Source organism: Enoplosus armatus, chromosome 6 (assembly GCF_043641665.1).
Source record: "Enoplosus armatus isolate fEnoArm2 chromosome 6, fEnoArm2.hap1, whole genome shotgun sequence".
Lineage (NCBI taxonomy): Eukaryota > Metazoa > Chordata > Actinopteri > Centrarchiformes > Enoplosidae > Enoplosus > Enoplosus armatus.
The window spans coordinates 23,313,305-23,337,699 of NC_092185.1; the positions used below are offsets into that span (position 1 = coordinate 23,313,305).

The following is a 24,395-nucleotide window of genomic DNA, read 5'->3' on the forward strand; positions in this document are numbered from 1 at the left end:
TGGGCAATTTCTTTTTAACACATTATGTGTTTTTCATGTTTGGGGTTTGTCCAGGGTCAGGACTGCCTCAGAACTGATGCTCAGTAGGGGCGGGCAAACCCACTGAGCCCAGCGGCCTCTCGCATCAAACAGAAAGCCATACCGACTCTTATTGGTTTTGGTTTCATCACTGAACCTTCTTAATAACATATGTTGTCTACAGCTGCAATATAACATTAATAAATGATTCTTAATTCAAATGAGAGCAGACATTTTGTTTTTGTTTCTGTTGTGTTCCTTGTTCATGAAGCCAACTAATCCTCATAATTCCCCAGTGATCATAATTTTATTATGACAGATTAATAAACAATTTATGGGCCCATGTATCGTTTATCTTGGAGCTGCTGCCACAGTGTGTTAAGCCCTCATATATGCGTTTTCACCCTGCCATTAAAGATAATGTCTAATGCTGCCTCTTATCATAAGCTGTGTGAATGCAGAGCACTGATGCGGCTATAGGTTGGTCTTTATCTGATTTCTGTAAAACGTGACCATATGGTTTACTCTGACTGTTTGCTGTGTTTATTAAATGATGTGCTCACTTGCAAAGTCGAGAGTTGTTGCGTGAAATTGATATTGTGTTTGTTTCGATAACATCATAGCACCTTATTACCGCTCCTTGTCGTTAGAGCTGTATTTCAGTGGCGATACACGACAGGCAGGACAGACGTCACATAAGCACAGAACACTTGTTTTCCTTCTTTATCTATGGTAATGGTTACCCTGGTGACAGCATCCTTGTGGTTGCCGTGGAGACCCAGCAGCAGAAGCAGCCCTGCCGTCGAGCTGAACGGGGCTGTTGATTTACTGTTACCTCAAATAGGTCTCTGCTTTTGTTTCTTTTCATCTAATGATTAGCCTGGAATTTGGATGGCATTAGTTTGTTGTTTTGAAGTATAATGTCAACATTTTATATTGAAAGCAACTCTAGTAAGTCTCTTTAATGCATGGAGGTATAAGTTAGGTGTATGCCAATCTTAAAATTAGCATATTATACGACTTCTCTTCTCCATTTTTCTCTCTTTTGATCTCCTCGTCTTTGATTTGGAGGACATTAGGCTATCAAAGCCTTGCTACACTGAGAGTGTACTGATTGCTACACTGAGAGTGTACTGAAGGAGACACTGAACATGGAGGGTTCAAAAAGCTCCCAGGTTCTTAATTAGTTCTCTATAAATTAAGGCAAAAAAGGAGCAATCATCCCTCACTTTTTCTGTCCTTCTATCAATCTGCAGGAAGATATCAATACAATCTGCATGACACGGAGCTTGACACAGCAATTATTTTATGTTTGGGACTGAATTGATCCGAACTCCCACATAGAACACATGACCTTATCAAATATGAGGTCCATGCTGGGTTAGCGTAGCTCTTATCCCGGCTCTCTTCCCTCTCCTCCTGGGCTCGCAGCTGCGCTTGGTCCGGCTGGAATCTGGCTGTGTGGTGGGCAGGTGCTTCAGCAATAAAGGTTAAAAAAAAAAAAACGAAAAACAAATTCAAACAAACATGTAGCGAAGTTTGAAGAAGCTACTCGCTGCTGCATCTGTGTGCGCTGGCATCACCACGGTGAACTTATACTGGAGTAGGATATTTCAACGGTTATTCCTGTCAGTCTCACATGGCATCAAGTTGAGCGTAAACCCCAAAACAGGATTTCCGTGAATGAAAACCATAATTTTTGAAGGAGAAGAAAAACAGAAACCGAAACAGGCCTATCTATGTTTTCACAACGTTACATTTGACAAGGGGCTGCCAGCTCAGTGGCGTTGTTAACATTACAACCTGAAGAACTGCAAGGTTTTAAGCTCGGAATTGCTCACAGAAACTGTCATCAACTAACAGATGGAGCAGCATAGTCATAGTGTTTCTCCTGAAATAATTACAACTGTGCAACTGTAAGTCAGAGTTGATTTTATAAATTAGACATTCTGTTTCTTCCTAACATTATTACACTGTCCTCATCTACTGTATTCTATTGTTATGTGCATCAGGTTGAGTTCATCCTCACTGCTGCATGTTGTGGCAGTATAACCTCACAGAGAGGATAGCACACGTACGTTGTAATAATGTTAGTGACATACAGAGTATTTAATTTACGTTTACAGTCCACTGAGCTCAATCTGACGCCATAGTCTTACATCTGCTGGTCTGATATCAAGTCAGGCAACAGCAGGCCAACTGTCATGTCACGTTCAAAGCGGCTCCCATGTGGCGTCCCAAGAGGCATCACGTCAAGTGAAGTGGAGGATGATGAGTGACGAGTTCAAGTCTTTTACTAGGTTTTGTTTTAAGCCAAGGTAAAGAAGGAGAAGAATCCAGATTCAGCATCTGTGGTGTTAATGTAGGAATGTTTATGTTCTGTGCTTCATTGTTGATCAAACTCGACTAGCAGACTGCGCTAAGAATGCTCTCTCATGAAAATATATAGAAAAAAAACATCACCATCATTATTCTATTTTTGTTTGCTTTATGCCTGAGCTCCTTTTTTTCTCACCCCAGTGTGCACTGGTTTTCCCCTTTCAAACATTCTTTGAGAGTTGATGACGCTGACAACATACATATTAGTTTGGTGGAAACTGCAAAGGTCTCCACCACAGCAGAGTGTGTGTGTCTCTTTCAAATGAGCTGATGATGCAACTTACAGAAACCTAGGTGCTTCACCATTGGCCATTAGCTATTGCACCCATCCATCCATCCATCCCTCCATTATGTGTGTAAATTGGATAAATTGGCTATGAGGAGGTTGTGGCAGTTGTAGAATAAGTAAGAAAAAAGATATCACGAGTAAAACTTCAATTAGCATAATCTTGAAATGATGTGTTTTCCTATTAAACCTGGAAAAGTGTACTTCTCCTTTATATTCACTGTTCCATGGTGTTGTGCCGTAGTCACTTCACACATTGGGTAGCTGTTGTTGTCAGGCAGTTTTTCCTCACACTTTGGCAGTCCTTCTGAGTATTACTGAGAAAAGATGGCACAAATTCCCGTAATTCTACTCCCTATCTCCCCTCCTGAGAATAACAAACTTCTGAGGATTGCTGCTACACTGCTTGTGTTTTACACATACAGTGAGATCAATTATTATGACGTCCCACTTGGACACACCTTGCCTTATGTTGTTGTGCCTTCAATCCATCCATCCTGACCGATACTTTGTGCCCTTCCTCACACAAACAGATGGTCACTCTGGATCACTTCAGTGCTGTCGGATCCTGTCAAAGCAACAGCCCTGGTCTTACTAATGTGTGAGCAAATACGGAAACTCCCCCAAATATTAACATGAAAATCACCTCTGTGTATTTTTTCAGCATAGACATGACTTTGATCAGTGATTCTCCTTGCATTATCATCCACTGATCTATTTACCTGACCATCCATCCGTTCGACAATCCATCCAAATTGTTTCCTGTTCTCGCCTCCACACAGACAGATGGATGCCCCGAATAGTTCCAGGAAATGGTTACATGTCCATCCTGTTGGACGGCCTCACTCTGTTGGACAAAACCTACTGGCTTGGGACCATTCTTACTCCCACTGCGTCTCGTACCACATTGAGTATATCAGCGCTTTGACTTGCTACCAGCACTCCCACGCTAACCACAAAGCCTTTATTCTTTTTAAGGGAAAAACAGTCAGTCATTTAAACACATTGGCACTGAACAAAGTAATTATATTTTCTCAAACTTGTTTGAAACACGACTCCAATGGAATGCCCATGTTACTCTGCGTCACCTGGATGTGTAAATAGGCAGTTGTTTGCTAACAGATTAACAACTGTGTCAGGGTGTCTTCCTGTGGTCAACAACACTAAGAGTCTACAGCCATGTTAGCAGCTCTGTGAGGCTGTACTGAGGCACATCTGTGCTTTGTGCAGTTAGTACATCAGAGTGCTAACATGCTGATTAATTTGACAGTTAGGCCTATTCCATGGTCACCATCTTAGTTTAGTTATACCTACCGAAAGGGACAATTTTAACTGTGAGAAAGACATGAAATTATCCTACACAGCAGTATGCAGCACTGGACAGGTTAGTGAAGTGTGCTGTGTGCAGTTTACCACAGTTACTTACATACACTGACAGTGACATTGGAATTTCAGATCACTCACTTTGTCTTTGCTCTCATTGGAGGCTGCCAGCTCACACAGTCGCCTTGTTTAGCTTCGAGATGAGACACAAAGCTTTTAACTGTAAACTGAATTTCTGCCCCTACACATTGTCTTCTTTTTGTGTCATCACTTAGTGAGGCTGGAAGATTTTCTGCCATCATAACTAACACCGTTGTTTAGCTTGGACTAATGAGGTGAAACTACAGGTCTTCATTATTGTGAACCATGTGACACTCTGTACTGCAGCCAAATCTTATGAATTAGACTAGAAGGTCTGGTGTAGCTTCATAGAAAAATCATGCCCAGTACAGCTCTAAGACAGAGATTAAGACGTATTATTTTTCCTCTGGCCTGTTTAATAATAACTAAAATGAAAACTTGCCAACAGTTGGCTCGTCGGCAGATTCAGCCAACAAGACTCCCCCTCCTCACTTTTCCCTCTGAGCTGCACAGAGCTGAGGACCAGCTGGCTCAGTACCACTCTCACACTTCCTAACCACCTGTCCTGCTCACAGTCAGGGTGGCAGCATGGATCAACTCTGCTTGGCCCACAGCTCCAAGTACACTACACAGGACCGAGGAAGGCAAAGCCATGGCCATAGATATTTACCATTATATTATCATAGGCACCTGGGAATGGCTAATCTGAATGGGGAAAAAGCTTGTAGTGACCTGGCAAGGCTTTACAGGGTTGTGTTGGAATCTACGGAGGTTCAGCAGGGCATCAGTGGACATAATGCCAGCTGGCAAGGCACTATGGTCAAAACATAACATGACACTAGTCGAAAGCCTTGTAAATGGCCAGTAGTGCTTTGTGCACCATTTCCATGTGATGATCCTCATAATCTGCTATAAGCTGAATGTTCTCACACAGAAATAGGCAAAAATGTCCTGCTTTTTTTTTTTTGTCCAAATAGATGAAGCAGGTCAATTCTGTTCTGATCCACATTCATCCATCTTTAATCCACACTGTTCTGTTCTACCAACCATCCATCCATCCACCCATCCATCCTGTCCATATTTGTTCTCAGTGGAGGTTCTTCTTTCCTAGTGTTTTGTCAGAGGTCTGATGGTAGAGTCACATATGTTGCTCTCAGCCAGAGCAGGTGGCTAGCGGTTGGAGGAGAAAACACTCAAAACACTGCTAACAGTTATGCATATGGTACAGTCTGCCCATCCATCCCAGCATCCATCAATCCATTCATTCATCCCTCCATCTATCCACTCATCATTCCATTACTCCAGTCAAACAAATTGATTACTAATAGCTATCCACACACATATGTGCCCTTTCTCAAATGGTTGACTATTGAATGAGAGGTCCCATTATCACCCCCAGTTTTCTTCTTTCTAGTGGCATATATTGGTTGTTGATAGGGTATGGGTTAAAAAGTGCTGGAACAAATCAAAAAATAAAACATTTGAATAAATTAAAAACGTAAATCAGAGCAGGCAAGACTATCAGTAAAATGCCTGAGAACAATTGTGTGTGGCTCTTCAGTGCCCAGAATGAAAAGAAGCATTACTTCAAGCTGCAGGTATTACTTTTTTGGGCCACTTGGGGCCAGCAAAACAGGCTTTGGCATATTATCACCATTTAGTTATTATGGCACATCTCGGCAAACAATTGCCTATTTACACATCCAGCAGTTACAGAACAACATTCATTTGGAGTCATGTTTCTGTCTACTGAAAAATGTAAATCCAGTATTCACTCTGTTAGCTCTGATTTGGTCTCCACCAACTCCTGAGGGAAATATCTGACTCTTAAGCTGAGAGTGGAATTTGTGGGCTGGAAAACCAAAACACTGAGCTAATCGATGCTAAAATGCTCTGTATCTCGTAGAGAAGCTCAGTGTTTACACAAAGGAAAATCTAGATAATGTTAGCAAAGTGAAACGTATCAGACACAAAGTGGGCGCTGCACAGACTCTCTGTACGATCGTCACTATGAGTGACTCCTTTCACATTACATGTAGTCCTTTGATCCTTTGTTTATTGGTTAGTGCAGCTTTAATATCCCATTGATGTAAAATACCAGAGCTTGGTATTGTTAGGTAATTGCTATGTGCAGTAATTTCAGTGCAGCTTGGATTGAGGGCTTTTGAAGTTAGACTGTACCAATGTTGATGGCTGTGTGAGCAGGTGTCTTCATCTGTGGGTGAGAGGTCCACACTATGTTACCACAGTTTTAGGAAGATACTGTAGCAGCATATCAAACAGCTCTCCCTTAAACATGATGTTAGCTGGAGTCTTTGCGTTCAGGCGGCGCTTGCTATCAGCATTTATTCCCTTTCACTTCTCCATCTGTGCAAAGAAACAATTCATGCTGAAACGCTGCTGTGGTTCTGGATGAGGTGAATTTCTGCAAAACGAAATACGGCATTTCAGTTACGTTTTAACAAGCATGTTCCTGTACTCTCCATTTCTAGCTTTGTGGTTTTCCCCTCTCACAAACTGACCAATGGAGCTCTGCATGTTGGCACTAACATAAGAAGCATCTGAAATATGGATTGTCTGTGCATTCATTTCCTGTTTTAATTACATTTATGATATGACATCTTATAACAAGGAGCAGATTGCTCAGTGGTGGTAGTTAATAGCGGGGTGGTTGAAATGCTTTATAGCAGTGTCCAGAGGGTATACAGCTGCTAAGCCCGGAGCTGGTTCTGTAAAGCCTCTCCAGCTCAGAATCACTGTCTTTTAATTAACCAATCCTCCCCAGAGACATGGGGAGCGTGGGAAGTGCGCGTCACACATGCACGTTTAACAGATTTGCAGGCCGAAGTGAGTGTGCGCTTAAATAACTCCACTACTCTGCCTGGCACTTGCTCATGATATTTTACGTTGAGAGCAGAAGAAACTCAACGACAGCCTGGAGTGACGCCAGAGCCAAACCTTTCTACTTCAGAACAAATGAGCAGATGCAATAAACTGTGTCACCCAGTGAGGCAGCCAGCAAGCTAGTCCAGACGGCCAGCCCTGTTTTTTTCCTCATCTCTCAATTCCGCTACAGCAAGGTGCCTTTGAGATTGAATGTATTAGGCAGGATAATCGCCTCAGTCTGCCAAACCTTCAGGCTTTGTCGAGGCAACAGGGAAGATGAAGACAGTTCACAGAATGGAGATAAAGGCCGAAGCTAAATGCTTTGACTGGATGCTATCTTTGCTGCTCCATTTGCATCAATCTGAATCATTTGATGTCAAATTTAAAAGATGAAACATGACTGTCATTACTTACAAATAACTCACACCAAAGTTCGCTCAGAAAATGTATTTCAGTCACATCAGTATTGGTCTGAGCAGTTGTGTATGTTCTAGGAATAATAAATCCATGGGCTAGCATGGCTAACCTAACAGATCAGATTAGTATCTGTGAAATCACAGCTGATTAGGGTGTGTGTATGTATGTGTGTGTGTGTCCTAATTTATGCACTCTGGAACATCTAAATTAATTCCCTATGCTTTATCCTCTAAAAACATAAGTGACCTACTTTAGAAATTATTACTATTTTTCCACAATCGCAGTTTTAGTTTTTTTTTTAAATCCCTTCGGATCAGTGTGTGTGAGACAGGAGAGAAAGAGGAAGAATATGCATATGTGCACATTTGCCAGAGGAGAAGAGAAGTGTGTATGCTCTCATGATGAGTGTGTGAGTCCAGCAGAGCAGTTTTAAATCTTCTGGCAGTTGGACAGTTGTGGTGGCATTATGAGGACTAGTGATTTGAGGGCTTCAGCTGTGTGTGTGTTTATGTGCATGAAAGGGCACATGATAGATGAGTTAAACAAAGAACTTCAACTGAAGTTATTGTCTGGCCTGTGGGACAGATGAGTCAAAGACTCCTCACAGTATTTCTGCTGCCCAGAACTGCTAATTAAACACTATTTCTGCTTTTTCTGTCATCCACCCCTTCCTCCATCTCCCTCATGTTTCCTGCAGCTGAGGGAGGTCACCATGAGTCAATGAGACGGCCTGTCTTGCCTCTGGACCCCGCAGTGCCCTCCAACCTCTCAGCCACCCCCGGGACTGTAGACAGAGCTGGGGCCAAAGACAAAGATGCAATGGACGGGACTGACGCAGGTCCTGGAGCTGGACCCGGAGCTTGGCCTGAGAGTAAAGTGTTTGCTGAGGCCAGAACAGCGGTTTGGATTGAAACGGAAGCAGGAGCTCGTGGTGTGGCAGGTGGCAAAGTCTTTGCCGAGACTGGGATTATGACGGGAGTCGGCGCCTGGGCTGGAGTCGGGGCTGAATGGAGGCCGGCGGATGCGGAGGGGGGTGACCTGCCAAGCATGCACAGGGCCCCGGCTGCCTGGCTGGGGCAGAAGAGGCTGCAGACGCGTGGAGAGGGCCAAAGAGAGCAGACAGCTTTCTCATCAGACCCCACCATGCTGGCAGAGACAGCCGAGCTGCAGGCACCAGCACAAGGAAAACCTTTAGGACTGCTGTCTAAAGCTGCTTGGACCAAAGGCTCCTCTTCATCGTCATCCAAGGCCTCCTCTTCTTCCTCCTCCTCCTCTACAACAAAAGCATCCTCTTTGCCTTCCTCCTCCTCTTCCTCCTCCTCTCCAGGCAGTTTCAGAGACAGTCAGACACCAGGATCAGACAATGTCTCTCTGGTTGTTGTCAACAGCAACTCTTCCAACAGCAACAGCAGCTCCAGTTTGGGTATGGTGCCGAGTTGTTTTGAATTTCATTCATGAAGTTGTCATAATGACAAACTGTCATTTAAACATATTTCAACTTTTGACTCTTTACAGTGTAATTGTTGGCTAAACACCTCCCCCGAACAGCGATTGGTCAATCATAGTTTAGCAACCATACCTATACACTGCAGGCCTGTCAAGCTTTGGTTTCTCTTCATGCAGAAACAATATACATGGGGCTCCAATAAGAGCTATACTCTGCGTTCACTTGGAGGGTTGTGTCTTTTTTTTGCCTTTATCAATCCTAAAACACAAGAGCAAAAGTGTAAAGAATGGATTAAACAGTACGCTTTTCTGCTCAAATGTAAGCTTTCCCGGGCTAATTAGCTTACTTACTTATACGGGTAACCTAACGTGACTTCAAAAGCCAGGGAGCATACAGTATCCTGTGGGGTTATAAAATAGTGTCCTCAACCTCAATGGGTCAAATTTTTTGTGTTGTAATAACATTTTTATATATAGTATAGTACTATAATAGGCTATACAAGAACAATAAAGATCCTCATATCCATGGACTCTACATGAATCATTAATCGGTGAGGATATTGACTTACCTGGGACATGCAGCTTTAGCCTCAGTCTTTTAGCACACTATCATGTATGCAGCCATCATATACATTTAAGACCCTTTTTCAGGGTTCTCATTTAAAAGAAGTTAGCAAGAAAGATATAAAAATCATCTGGCAGGAGGAGGAGTTAGCGTTAATTAGCTAGCTAGCTAGTCTGCTAGCAAACAGATTTTTTTGATGGTAAAACTGTCAATGGTCTTTGTAAACTGAATATATTCCATCCATGTGAGAATGGAAAGCTTGACAGGCAGCAACAGTAAGTCAGGGGATGAAGCATAGCAAGCGGTCAGTTGTTTTCAAGCTTCAGCTAATAACCATTATCATCATCATGTAATTTTCAGCATTGCTATCATCGTAGCCACCTAAACAATCATCATCTTCATCATCCCATTGCCAGCGTCATCATTTTGTCATTACCTTTATCATACTGCTGTCATCATCATCATCATCATCATCATCATCATCATCATCTTTGTCCTCTCCCTCATCCTCACCACCATGCCCTGTCCCATTCCACTACCTCCATGTCTCCCTACTTCCTGCCACTCCACCATCACAATAACAGTGACATCATCAACAAGGTAATTCCTCCACATCAATCAATTCAATTCACATCAGAGTCGCAATACAACACGTCCTCACGTGGTGATGTGAGGGGAGGATAAGAGGGCATCTGGATCTCTCTTTGTCTGAAAGCATTGATTGCCTCCCCCTTGTTCACTCCAGCCTCCTTTACACCGCCATCGACAGCGTCTGATTTCAGTATGCTCTCTAGAGATGATTTAGATGGATTAAATGAACTCCTGACATTAAAATGCTCCTCTGGTTTACACAATGAAATTGGATTTCTATTTCCTATGTAAAATTGACTACGCACTTCATCTTATGTATTGACAATAACCTCCTCATCATCCTTGTTCCTCATTCGTGAGAAAAGTGACAATTCATTCTGTTATCCAGTTTGTTAGTAACCTACTAACTGTTTCATTTGGATGACTTTCTTTATGTTCGGCTCCCTTTTGTGTCGTTGCTTTAAGTGGATTTAAGATTAATTTTGTTGCTGAGAGGTAAAATGCATCTGTGTCGAGGTGGAGCATCTTGAGAGCGTTTTACATTTTATTTTAATCCAAATACAATTCCAAATGTTAGGGGTCCATGTGAAAAGCCATGTTTAGATGGGAATAGTGTCAAGGGGTGCATTAAGTTCAGGCAATACAACACATTGCTATTTTACCATCCTCATTGTTAGATCTCTTTCTAAGCATATGAGCTATCATATAGACTCATACATATGTTGAAGGATATGGCTGGCAATATTAATAATTCTTATTGTGAACAAAAGCCATAAAAAGACCAAAAACAATGCAACCAAAAACAATTTTCAGCTGTTGGTTAATACACATTTGGTCTAGTGAGTGTCTATGGCAGCAGGACGGTGTATGTGGGATTGACTCAAAATAGACTACAGAGTGTGTGTTCGTGGTAATTGATGTGTTTTTAATAGTTTTGGACAGCAGTGCGGCTCTAAAACAGAGGAATAATCTATATCAGCCTTCACAGACAGTTCTTGTTAACAGGATCAATTCATTATTGGTTTGGTCTTTTTAAGGGATTAGTTGACAAATAAAAGAACTAAAGAATATCATTAGACATCCTTTAATATAAATGATCTCCATTTTTTTTTCCTCCTTGCAGAAGAGTCGGTGAGCAGCCTGCCAGCCTGGGATCTCCCCACTGTCCCCGAGTCGCTGCTGTCCACAGTGGGCGACCACGACGTCACACTTCCTGCCAACGTCACCAGCCCTTTCTCCACCCACCAGTGGAACACCACCGTACCTGTGCGCACCAGAAACACCTCACAGCACACAACCACGTCGACCACCACCATAAACACATCTCTATCACCCACCAACACCTCAACTTCACCGTTACCCACCACAGTTAGAGCACAAACACCATCGGGGCCCACCACAGTTTCTCACACCACAAGCCAGGACACTGTGACCGACGACAGCCTTCAGCTGACAACAGTAACCACGACGACTCCCTCAATGACCACTCTTACTGTGACCACCGCTGATATGATGACACCGACGGTGACCACTGGGAGCGCTGTAACAGGACCACCAAATACCACTGCTGCAACAACCGTGCTGCAAACAACGAGCCTCAAACTGACCACAGCGGCTACAACTCAGCCTACAACCACCACTACAACCACACCTGCCACCACTACTACGGTCCCCCCAACCACCACCACCACCACCACCACTCCTCCAACAACTACTACAACTACTACACCTGCAACTACTACTGCTGCCACGACCACTACTACTACCACTACAACCACAACAACAAAGGTACCTGCCACCACTGTGTTCATCCCGGTGCAAACCACACCGCCTCCCACCACGACCACAGAGCCTCCGTCCAGTACCAGCGCAGAGGAAAGTCCTCTACCATGCAACGTGACCGAGAAGTACTGGGTCAGAACAGGTATGAGACTAATCATTAGGATTCATCTGGAGTAAGAACGTGATAGTAAAATTATTATGCATTTTTTGAAAAATTATTCAAATTGGAATAATTTGACATGTGGAAAATAAAGAAAAGAGAGTAAAACCAGTAGGATGAAAGGCTAAAACATCACGGCATTCTCCAAAAACAACACGTTACTGTTACTTCAGGTACCACACGTCCCTTATCAAATTACCTACAACATAGTCAAGATTATAGGCTTTAACCAATTCCTCTGGAAAAATGATTGAAAATAATGATGAATACACGTGAAATGCCATTTCAGAAGCTCGGGCACAATGTACCTATTATATGTCCAAGATATAATTACATGCACACAAATTAATTAAAACTTGCACAATAGCAAGGGCACATTTTCCTCAAGCATAAACACTTTGGTTAATAAGAAGCTTGAGACTGTAGCCTTTGATTACATTTACCAGAGATGTTGTGATACTACAGCTACTACAGCTTTGCAAAGTGACCCAGGAGACATGTAAGCAGAGGCCAAAGTCCAAGTTCCTGTGTCCTTAAATGTCTTTATCGATCCTTATTGTTTCTCTTATAGTATTATTTGAGGCAAAAAGTATGGCCAAAGCGAGAATATTAACAAGCTATGTGCGAACACATTGTGCACAGTCACTGAGTCATATTTTCCTTCACAGTTCTGTCCATTGAGCTGCGTAGGAACCGCCTGGACCTGATCCTGAAACAGAACCTCTCTAAAGGACTGAGCCACGCCCTGCAGAGAGCCCTGAATGACTCCACAGCCTACGCGCAGGTCAGTGACCTAATAAAAACAGTTTAGAACTAACTAAATACATGTCAATAAAGTCTATCGATGTGTCAGTGGCTAATAAACAAATCTGTGACTAGTGCATTTATTTCAGCCACTAGTAAACACAATGCAATGAGGTTAGTAAATGAAAAGCAGCAGGTTTATCAGAATAATTTGACTAAAAGTAAAACCTAGAGAAGATTAATTTGTGTCAGTGCATATCCCAGCCTATACTGAGTCATTAACTTGGTAATCATCCTTCTTGGAATACATCGAAGTAAACACTGGTCAGTGACCAGTAACTACACGTCAGGGGCTAGTAAACTAAACATGGGTCAGTGGCTTGTAACCACAGTTCAGGAACTAATAAACATGGGTCAGTGGGTAGTAAACACAGGTCAGAGTCTGGTAAATGTAGGTCAGTGGCTGGTAAACACACATCAGTGGCTAGTAAATGCAGTACAGTAGCTGGTAAACACACGACAGTGGGTAATAAAAATAAGTCAGTGGCTTGTGACCACAGTTCAGAGGCTACTAAATACATCTCATTGACTAGTAAACACATGTCAATGGCTAGTAAACATGGGTCAGTGGCTAGTAAATAAAGGCTCTGATCTAGTAAACAGATCAGTAAATATTTGTCATGGGCTAGTAAATACATGTCAGTGGCTAGTAAAGAGGAGCTCATAGGCAGTCTATTTTATATCTAAGTTGTCTCATCAGAACTAAAGCACTAGTACAAAACATTTGCACAGCTTTAGCTTGCTTTACTTATAATATACCAATTTGCATTCAACATACTCCGTAGCAACTCCAAGTGTCTATCTGCTTCATTACACTGAGTGAAAAGGGCAGGGTTACATTTGAATTTGGCCATAGTTTTGTGCAGATATCCTATTCTTGAGTGTGTCATCAGTTTACAATATTCTACAGTGTTCGTCATTTTCTCCTGCTCATTCACCCCACAAGGACTCATCTGAATGGTGCTAGAGACGAACAGAGAGAGGTGACTAATGTAGACAGTGTTCGAGTCTGAATAGAAATAACCTGTTGAACAGTCAGGCAGTGTTTGCTTAGAGAGGTTATTACACACACACTCACACAAACATGGTAATGGAAAATAAATCAAGAGTAAATGAATCTTTTCTTCCTTTTTTTTTTTTCCTGCATCATAGCCGTGCAGTCAAGTGATCTTTCTATTCTGCTGCTGTGTGTGGATCGTTTTTGTCTCTGTTTTGATTTGTCCAGCCTCTCTTATGCTCCTTTTCAACCGAGTCTATTTCTATTTCGTCTTCATCTCCTCCGCCTCTCTTCTCTCTCTGAGACGTTCACTCTTTCGCCCTCTTCCGGCGTATCTCTCAATATTTACGTTTCTCGCGTTGCTCCCTTCCTTCATCTCCCCTATCTGATTGCTCCCCAGGTTTAAGTCGATTGATTTTCTGCCAACCTGTCTGTCTCGCCTGTCAGTTGGTCCGCCTGTCGTGCCTGCCCGCCTCTCTGTCTGTCCACCTGCCTCTCTTCTTCTCACTGTCTGTCTGTCTGTCTGTCTGTCTGTCTGTCTGTCTTCAGCCGCCTGCTTTTTCTATTTTTATCCAGTTGTTGTTGTGAGCTTGCACTGGGAGTGACTCAGTGTCTCTAAGCTCCAGTCCACTTTCATCTACCCCCTGCCATACACACACACACACACACACACACACACACACACACACACACACACACACACACACACACACACACACACACACACACACACACACACACACACACACACACACACACACACACACACTCCTCAGTTCTCATCCTCTCCATCAGATAACGTAAACTATTATTTGCCAATCTGGATCAGCCAATTGAGAGACAGCAGCCGCAACAACAAGGCATAAAATTGGCCCGAGCTTTAAAAGCCATGATATGTAGGTAGTGTTTTGAGGCATTGTTGATGGGCAAATATTGGCTCCAGCAGGGGCAGGGACTGTCAAACAGCATGAAATTAGCACATACGCAGTATTTAATGTGATGCATCATTGAACAATATGGTTAACTATAATTGCTTGCAAAACTGGCCAGTTTTACAGCTTTAAAATGTTGGCAGGGAGAAACAAGTGACAGCAGAGGGCAAGGATAAATCTAGTTGGCTTTATTAGATGCAACACTGCTTTTCAAGAATGCAAAACAAAAGTGAAATAAAAACCTTGCAGCTTCTGCAGGGTGCATGAGGAATTCAAAATGAGCTGCACTCTATTTTAACCCCCCTGTTTAGCATTGTTAAGTAGTTTATAAATAATTAGCAGATGGTTTATAACATACTGTAACACACTGTAATGTAGCTGTAAACAGATAAACAAGACATTTTTAAGTGTTACTCATGCATTTGTCAACAATTATGTCTCCTACATTATGAAATATCCATAACTGGTGTATTAACAGTTTATAAATGCATGATAACACAGTATAGTTATAATCAAATATAGTTATTTATCCTTATATATCCTCATAAAATATATCATCACATACCTTCATTAGCTTTTGGTACATTCATAAAAAATCACCAAACATGCCATATGCTGTGTTAATACTGATAAATTCTTAACAAATGTTAACTGGTGATAACTGATTGGACATTGTAATTAGCACAATACATGCTGTTTTTAATTGCTGGTGACGAATGTGCATCTTATACAGAATTTTAATGCATTATGATGGAAACATTTCCTGATGTATGTTCATCACATTCAACAACTAATAATACTGAACAAACATACTACTTTACTGTTTATCAGCATGAACAGCAAGAACCTAAAGTAAAGCGTGGTTTCAGATTCGTTTATGAATAAGGCTGAAGGCTTATTATAGTGTTGTAATTGACTAATTAATTGGTTATACACAAGTACAAATCACTCCCAGGCATGTGTTCAAAATATATATGATTACATACTGTGTTATTAGACTGAACAGTTTATACACCAGTTATGGACGCTTCAAAAGATGAGATATAGTTGTTAGCAACATTAATAAACACTTAAACATTAACTTGTATCTGCCTATAACTACATTACAGTGTATAAACCAATTATTGATAGTTTTTAATCTGCTAATTAATGCTAAATAGGCAGGTTCCCATAAGGTTGACAGCCGTACTGAGTTGTTTTAAAATGAAAAACCTCACATTTTTAATGGTTGGAGGATTGCATCATAACATTGCATCATTTTTCAACAAAATATGAAATCAATTAGTTTCTTTTATAAATGGCCACCTATTGATGTAGGAGGACATAAGGACATAAAATCCATTACAGTCAGAAATATTTCAGCACCGGAAAACATCAGAGAAATAGTTCAAATTCCTCGCTCATTCCATTTGAGTTAAGACTCTTTTTGTTTTCTAATGTAATGCAAAACCCGAAGGTGGGTTGCTGGAATAAAAGACTGTGTCGCTGAGTATAATTAAAAACTAAAGGGCTGCTTAAATACACTGGGGCTAAATCTTCAGCAAGGGCTCATAACACAAAGTGACTTAAATAAAGATGGCAGGTAGGTATCGCTTGAACAACAGGGCGGGTTTTGTTTAATTTCTGTTGGTATGAAGACGAGAGGAGACGAGGGGGAGATGTAATGAGATACAGGTTCTCTAAGAGGGATGTGTTTTTTCTGGAGAAAGACTAGCCGGGGGCAGCCAGCTAACGCTTACAGAGGAGAGGAGAGGAAGAGAAGGATGAGGAAAGAGGAAAGAGCCATAGTAACAGCAGCCACAGCTGCTCAGTGTGGATGAAGGTGGAGGGTAGAGGAAGGTGGGTGGTGTATAGTTCCAGAAATATGAGCCTTGACTCACCACCGATTGTTGTCTGTATGTGTTTTTCCAGGACGCAGTTAGTCCGATTTATGACTGTCGAAGGCTCAAGCTGAAACATGCCCTCGAGGCAGATTTGGCTTTAAAAAAACAACAGGGGAAAGAAATTATTAATATTCGTAGTCTGATGCATTTGTATTCTAAACCCATAGCTCAAGCACACCATGTATTAGATGCTTTATACCTCATCTCCAGTATAGTCTTCTGTGCTTGTTTCACCTGGTAGCTCTGATTTCTTCTATTATACTGTTTGTTTGGTTCTTCTTTGCAGTGTATGTGCTTTGATATAAGAACACAAATCTTCTAGACATACTAACATCACCATGTTTTTAGGTTATATGTACACAGCCTCTGCTGAAGTACAGATGTAAGTGTAGTTTAAAAAAAGGCTACAAGTTGAATTTTTCCTTTCTCTCTCTCTCTCTCACAGGTGGAACATGATGACTGCAGCCCCCACAACGTGACGTTGGGTTACTACGTGACCAGCGGCAAAACTGTCTACATTTCTTCCTTGGTGGTCGAGTCGCTGAATGTTTACGGTTTCGACAAGCTGCTGTTGGACATCAGGCAGCACACCCCATTGGTTAAGGCAGTTCTGGTTCCCGTGGCAACCTGGGTGCCCACTGCAAGCATTCACCTGCAGCTGAAAACAGGTGATGAAACCAGATGGAAAATAAGATAGGATAGATCACCCTGCACATAACAGAATCCAGCAAAAATGGCCTGATGACGCTCGTTCTGGAGGTGGAGTGTAAAAGGATAAAGAACAGCAGAGGTTAGCGATGTGCAGAGAGGAGGAGGGACAGAATGTGAGCGGAGGTAGAGCAGAGGGATAGAAAATGCAATGAGAGTACAGGGAGGGAGACACAGGGGAAGAGTAGAGCAGAGACAAAATTAGAAAATTCTGATTACATGTCTGCTCTCCTTTACTCTTCTCTGATACCCTAAATCCCATACAAACTCCCATGATTGCAGAGCAAAGGCAAATTGGTCCATTCATTTAGTCAGCCTCTTAAGCCTCTTAAAAACACACTTAAGCGTGCATGCGCACACACATACACACACACACATCTAAATCGAGTCTTGTGGGAACAAGGGTAGGAAAATCAGTGCTATTAACAAATTGTTATGTAAAAGATACATGTGCAGATTGGAAACCCATTACTTTTCTTAACTAAGAAATGTATTTCGTAAATGAATGCTGGTCGAGTGTCCAGGTCAGCTCTCTAGACAGAATTTGGACAGAATGTGCATGTGGTTTTGCAGTGGTGTTATTGATTGAATTAAAGCCACAATGTGTTTTTTTTTTACATAATTATACCATTTCCTAAAGCTGCACTAATATATAATCTAAAAGGGGTCGCTCATAGTGATAAACCCACAGAGAATAATCACCCAGCTTTACAGTTGCCTTCAGCTCTGCAGAGTTTTTTAGTGTTATTCAGCTCATTGTTTTGGTTTTATGAGACTTTAATGTTTCAGTTCAGTCTCACGGCTCTCATAAACCTTGTTTCCAGCAGCAGCAGGTAGCCGTTTTAAGTGAAACAACTCTGATAAACCCACTGTACAATGTATGCCCAGCACTAAAGTTAGCAATTAGCTGGTGAAAATTGAGCAGCATTTAGCAGCCAGAGTCAGATATTTTTTCTCAGGAGTTGGTGGAGACCAAAACAGAGCTAAATGGAGAGTGAATATTGGATATATACTTTTCATTGGGTGGACAGAAACACAACTCCAAATGAATTCCTATGTTGCTCTGTGTCTGCTGCATGTGTGAAAAGGTAACTGTTTGCTAATATGTTTGCCATATTACGTTTATAGGGTGATTTTATGTCACTGTTGTGTTAAAAGCTTGTTCTGCTTCCACCAAGTGGCCATAGAAAGCAATTAATACTGCTTTAAATGATTCTTGTACATGTTTGTTATTAGAAAAAAAGAGAAAGTCGCTACACAGTATTTGCCAATTTACCATCCACAGCACAATTTGCATAAGATTACCAACTGGGTCAGCACTGTTTGTGCCTGCAATGTGTTGCAGACTATGACACCAGTGAAGGATGTAGAGTCTTTTTTGCCTTTTCTTTTTCCGAGATGTAGCCTGCACTCATAAGCACCACAGCGTTTGAATTTAGGTCAGAATATTCCACCTCTCTTATCCCCGTCCTTTTAGAGGTTTTTAAAAAGAGCGGAGAAAGACAGAGTGCAGGGAGAGAATGGAGGGCGACTGCGGTAAAAGGACTGAGACAACATTAATAACATCCTCCGTAATCTGCTGATGGACTCAATATTGTTTACCCTGCTCCTCCCCGGTGTGGAGCCGCGTGACGCTGACAGACAACTACTCTTTTAGTTGTTCTCATTCTAGATAGTGGCGATAATCCTCTTTCTCTGTCTCACTGCTGAGGTTTATCGGTCACACAGACAAACATCTATCTGGAGCGCTACTTTCATTTTATACCAAAAACACAGCCCCAGATACAGATTCCAGATACAGCTCGATGAAGTGGATTGTAGAGTTTCTAAATCATTTCTCTTTCCCAGCGCTTCAGATAGTAGTTCGGATAGACATCGGATAACTGTTGTTAGTGCGGTAGATGCATTTGTATTAAACACCCTGAACTGTAAATAATAATGACAATATACTAAGTGAACAGCAACATGGTTTCAGAACCAGTAGTACTACTTTACTGGCAATGATGGAACTTGAGGAGGAGATATGAACTGCAGTAGAAAATAATGAATATACAGTGTAGGTATTTCTTCACAAAAGCTCAGAAGCATTTGATACTATAGCCCATGGCCTACCACTGGACATATTAGGAAGAGATGTCATTGGAGGGGTTGCACACTCCTTAATAAGCCGCTACTTGGAAAATAGGTATCAACATCACATGTTGAAATAAATTATGCTCATTAGAATTTATATAAAAGAACCCATTGAAGTTTACTTGTGGTGTTCCTCAAGGCTTAGTTATATATATATATATATATATATATATATAGCCATTAGTGTTTGTACATAAGTGATATATTCAAAATATATGTATATATACTGTATGTATAATGTTTTATTTACATATGATACCAATTTATTTTGTTTTGGTAAGAATTTGAAACAACATTTGGATACAGTGAAAAAGCCTTGGTTTGTTGTTAAACTATCTCAACATTAAAGCAAGATAAAATGAATCACATTTGGTAATTGTGTAACAAGTTTTTGATAAGTGATGATTGAAAGAGCGTCTGAAATCACATTTTTGGGGGTGATAATGCATAACGAATCAGGCCAATTATTTTTGTACTGTACCTATTTACAGTCTTTAATAAATTCTCTTTTCAGTATCAATTAAATATGATTTTCTGTCTCTCACCCCCAGTGTTGAGGTTTGTCGGCCCAACGGACAACATCTACTCCTGCAGTTTTGTCCAGATGTTGGAGCAGAGGCTGGAGAACGCCTTTGACGAGGCTCAGGACAAAGTGCTGGAGACCTACAACAGGCTCACTGTGGAGGTACTACATGGGTTCATGGAGGCTATTTTTAGCGCCAAACACAGATAGCCAAGCATGTCATATTTGCATGTAGCATGCTAATCAGGCTAATGTGAATAATAAAGCTCTAGGTAAAGGTCTGGACACTTGCAACAATACCAATGTTCACGTGGCTGCTACATTGTGACCACACTGTTGCTGATCCACAATGTCCAAGTGCTTTACTGCAAATTAACACATAAAACACAGAAAATTGCTCTGTAATTTTTCAATAAAAGGTCACAAAAGTCAGACAGGTTTGGTAGCAGTTGACAGGGAGTGCCTGTTGCAGCATATAGTCTATTTCAGGAGACACAATCAAAGCTCATTCTTCTACAGTGCTGTTTTATGTTTGAACCCTGTCAGTTATTTTTCCTCCTTTTGTTCTCTGCTTCTTTGTCATTTTCTATCTCTTTCTCTGTGGCTGTCAAGGTACTCTCATGACTGCAGGATATACATGCACACAGCATCATAGTCATAAAGTAGGTCTCAGCAAGCAGAGGCAGATATAGGGTCCATTCATAATTCATCGTCTGAAATATTAACGCTCGTGGAGGAATGTGATGGGAATTCCTCGTATCTCGTATCATCATCCACTTTACTATGGTGACTCAGTCACATTATTTTCAGTGCACCACACAGGTCTTATTATAGAATGAAAAAAACATTGTCCATTCAAAGTGTCATACTGTGTCTGGAGCTCTGTTATGCATTCTTTATGGGCATCTTAGACATTTGGTATGATACCAATGGATATTTCTGTATGTATGTTTGAATTATACATGTGCCCACTGCTGCCATGTGTTTGCTATAAATAAAGAATTGAAAAATCATCCTAATATGACACCTTCGGGGCACATAGAAACTTATTAGATTAGATTAAATTAGACTGAAGAAGAAGAAAATTAGACTGATTGAGTTGATTCAAATAAAATATTAAAATGACGTGTTTATGTGTTTATCCTCAGATCCAGAGCGTGTCCCAGGAGCCAGGCTCTCCATCAGTCTCTCTGGTGTATGTGGTGAAGAACCAGGATGCGATACTTAACGGGACGATCTCCAGCGGCCTCCTCAACCAGCTGACTGCAGAGCTGGTGGGATACTTTCTGTTCTACCCACCCCTGGTCATCGCTGAGCGTAAGTAAAACCACAATGCACCTTAAGGTCAAGTCACTTTTATTTATATAGCACACTTATAAAACAACAGGAGTTGACTCAAAGTGCTTTCCAGTCGAGGCAGATGAGTTAGAATCTGCCTCAATACATGTATACATGATTAAAGAAATGATACATAAAAGGCAATAATACATAATGTAATACGATAATACATATAACACAGAGAAGGCGAGACTAAAATGGCAAAACAGCTAAGATGATCAAATCAGAATCAAAGTAATAAAACAGGAAATTCTGAGAAATTGAATAAAGATCTGATTGATGATCAGTATATTTGAGTTTGGTTAATCGGCTGCCTTCATCTCTTCTGTGCAGTCATTCTAGCTGGTGTCTGGTAGCTAACAAGTGAACTCTTATCAAATGTTTCCTGTTGAGCTTTCTTGTACACAAACAAAAGAAAAACCTTTTAAACAGTATATCGCTCAAATAGAAGCTCTACTTACACAACAATGTGATGTCTTACGCAGATGTATGGTATTTGATAATAAGGAGAATACGCGGTGCGGCAAAATATACCGTATGTACAGAAAAAAAAGCCAACATGCAGTATGACAATGCTGCTAAATAAAGATCGTCTCTAATACGGACAAGGAGATTTCCACCATTCAGTGAGGACGTTTTGTAATCCTGAACTATACAAGTCAGGTGGCATCTCTCAATCCTTCGTGGCCAGTTTTTCCAAGCTGAAGTTGGATCTTTTCCAAATTACACATTCCAAAGCTTAACCCGTGAGCTAATTCAGGCAGTAAACCTGAGTCTGCCGCTACACTAACATGGCATACTCCTCTCACTACAACATATATTCAACGCACCGTTTTCATTATAGCGTGGTACTTAAGCTGCCAGTGCTCTGCTCACTCTTTTGCTGCCATGCCTGCTGCCACAAGGTATGACTTCCCCCTCTGAAGGGAAGTTATATGCTGTCACCCCCAACTGCCTGCTGTGCTGAGCTGAGATGTTTCGCTGTGGGGAGAGACCAGATCAGAACCAAGACACCAAATCTCAATGCTGTACTTATTCTACAATCGCAGGATAATGCCTCCCCCGTGGTTTGACGGAATGTTTTAACTTACCTCTTACGGTATCTAGCAGGCAGATAGCTTTGGTTTTATTTGTCCAGGTTTTGAGATACAGATGGTGTATTCTGCATTCAGCCCAAGAAAATGCAGCTGATTCAAATCTAAACTGGAACTACTCTTTACCAAAGTAACAGTCCCCCCTACATGTCCTGTGGATTAGCTAGAGTTTTTTTTTTTCTAGAAAGACATGCTACTCTTGAATTCTAAATCAAAACAAAATTCCTATACTGGGATGGATATCTCAAACATGAACAAATAAAACCATGTTGAGATACCACTATGGGTAAGTGAGAAAATGTGTTTTCTGAAATTTGAATGAACTGACCCTTTAAAGTTTGGACCTCCAATTCACTTGATAGCAGACTAGCATGATTTATACCAGTGAACGTATTGTACACCTGTTGTGTTTAATTCTATGTTTAATCCAAACAGGTGTGATGATTACAGAGCTTTCCATACAATGAAAGGTCACATATATATCCATATGCAAATTAGCAAATGAGATCATCTGGCAACTTGTCTGGATATTTTGAGCAGCCAGCAGCTACATGAGTTGGCATCACTACTCGTGAACGTTTCATCCTTCGCTCATTGCTCATTTCTGAGCAATCACAGCAACACAGAGTTGCTTTGCTCTTATGGCTACACATAAAGACTTGGCTAGCATTGTCTAACCCATAATTAATGGTGTCTAGCCAACAAATTAGAGTTCAGTCAGGGTGCTTAATACTCATTCACTTGATGTACCTCCAAGCCATCTTCTCAGAGGCACTGCTGAACAATAATGCATTTGTAATTATTCACAGAGAGGCTGTAAGTGGAAATGAAAATTAGCAGTTAATCTGTGAACGAGGAACGTGGCTCTGACAGTTGCAATGTTTAACACAAATATCCAATTTCTATTGTTTAGCTAAATGCCGTAGTAACACATCAACGTTTTGAGGCAGTGCACCATGCCAGAGCTCATTTCCATAATACTACCAAAAACAACATTATGTAGGTCTGCTTTTTCAAGAGTTTCATCCAAACTGACATTTGCTGTACAATGCAAAACAGGATTGGTGTTGACATTGCACTGACTTGACATTATGTTGTCCTGATGGGTGTTATTTTAGCTCACTCTGACACACCAGAAAGATGCTCTCTCCATTTAAGTCAGTGTTCATTTATAGTTGGAAAGGTGACTTTGTAGATGTAGAAATCTTTGTCAGAATCTTACTTGTATTGCCTCATTTTCTTTCTTTATTACTTTCCTTTTTGCACCTTTTGCATTATATTTCTCCCAGGTAAAGACCACACTAATACACTTGGACATGCTGACGAACGCCTTGCATCAAAATATTCTTACAGCAAGAAAAATCTGAAACCACTAATGTGCCAGGAAAGTGTGAGGGAGCCATATTTTTTTCTAAGTAGCTTCAGTGTTACCCTTAGGCTGTGAAGGTTGACTTGAAAACACAGCGAGGATAGAAACTGTGCCCACATCCCTGCTCCATGTGTTTGTATGAGCTTTTCAGCAGCGGGAAGGGAACAAGTGTACAGAGCTGAGCTTGAATCCTAAAAAAAGATGTTTGCATTCAGAGCTTTATTTTAGTCTTGAAAGGCTCACCAGACAGAGGTTGGAGGTAGGAAGGAGGACTGCCAACAGTGAGGGATTACAATATTGACACAAGAGGAACAAAGATATTTGGAGCTGAAGAGGGGACAGAAAATGACCTAACCCAATCTAGTGAATGTCGGTCAGAGTTTCCCAGTGATGAGGCCACTGCTGCTGTTTTCTTACCACAGAACTGGACATCAGGATACAGAAGTACAGCCTCTTCATGTTAATTTTATAGTCATTACATAACAGTTGTTGTCCTGCGTGTTCTCCGTAGCAGTGTGCTACTGGGCTGAGACAGACTTACATAGCCATATGTACCATTGTACCATGGAGTCCACTGCAGGGCAATGCATGATTCATGACTTAGCGTATGTTTGACCTGCTTCTCAAAGAGGGAATTCAGGATTACTCTACACTGTCTAAGAGTAAAGAAAGATGTCAGA

At 41.3% G+C, this 24,395-nt stretch overlaps 1 protein-coding gene across 1 annotated transcript in view; it reads left to right on the forward strand.

The window, feature by feature from the left end:
* Nucleotides 1–24,395, forward strand: part of kiaa1549la (KIAA1549-like a) — a 90,463-nt gene that overhangs the window by 24,120 nt on the left and 41,948 nt on the right. Inside the window, exons 2-7 of the mRNA XM_070907826.1 lie at nucleotides 8,088–8,813; nucleotides 11,116–11,916; nucleotides 12,603–12,718; nucleotides 16,996–17,218; nucleotides 19,943–20,076; nucleotides 21,063–21,231. Of these exons, the coding sequence (XP_070763927.1) occupies nucleotides 8,088–8,813; nucleotides 11,116–11,916; nucleotides 12,603–12,718; nucleotides 16,996–17,218; nucleotides 19,943–20,076; nucleotides 21,063–21,231 (2,169 nt within the window). The remainder of the gene's footprint in view (nucleotides 1–8,087; nucleotides 8,814–11,115; nucleotides 11,917–12,602; nucleotides 12,719–16,995; nucleotides 17,219–19,942; nucleotides 20,077–21,062; nucleotides 21,232–24,395) is intronic.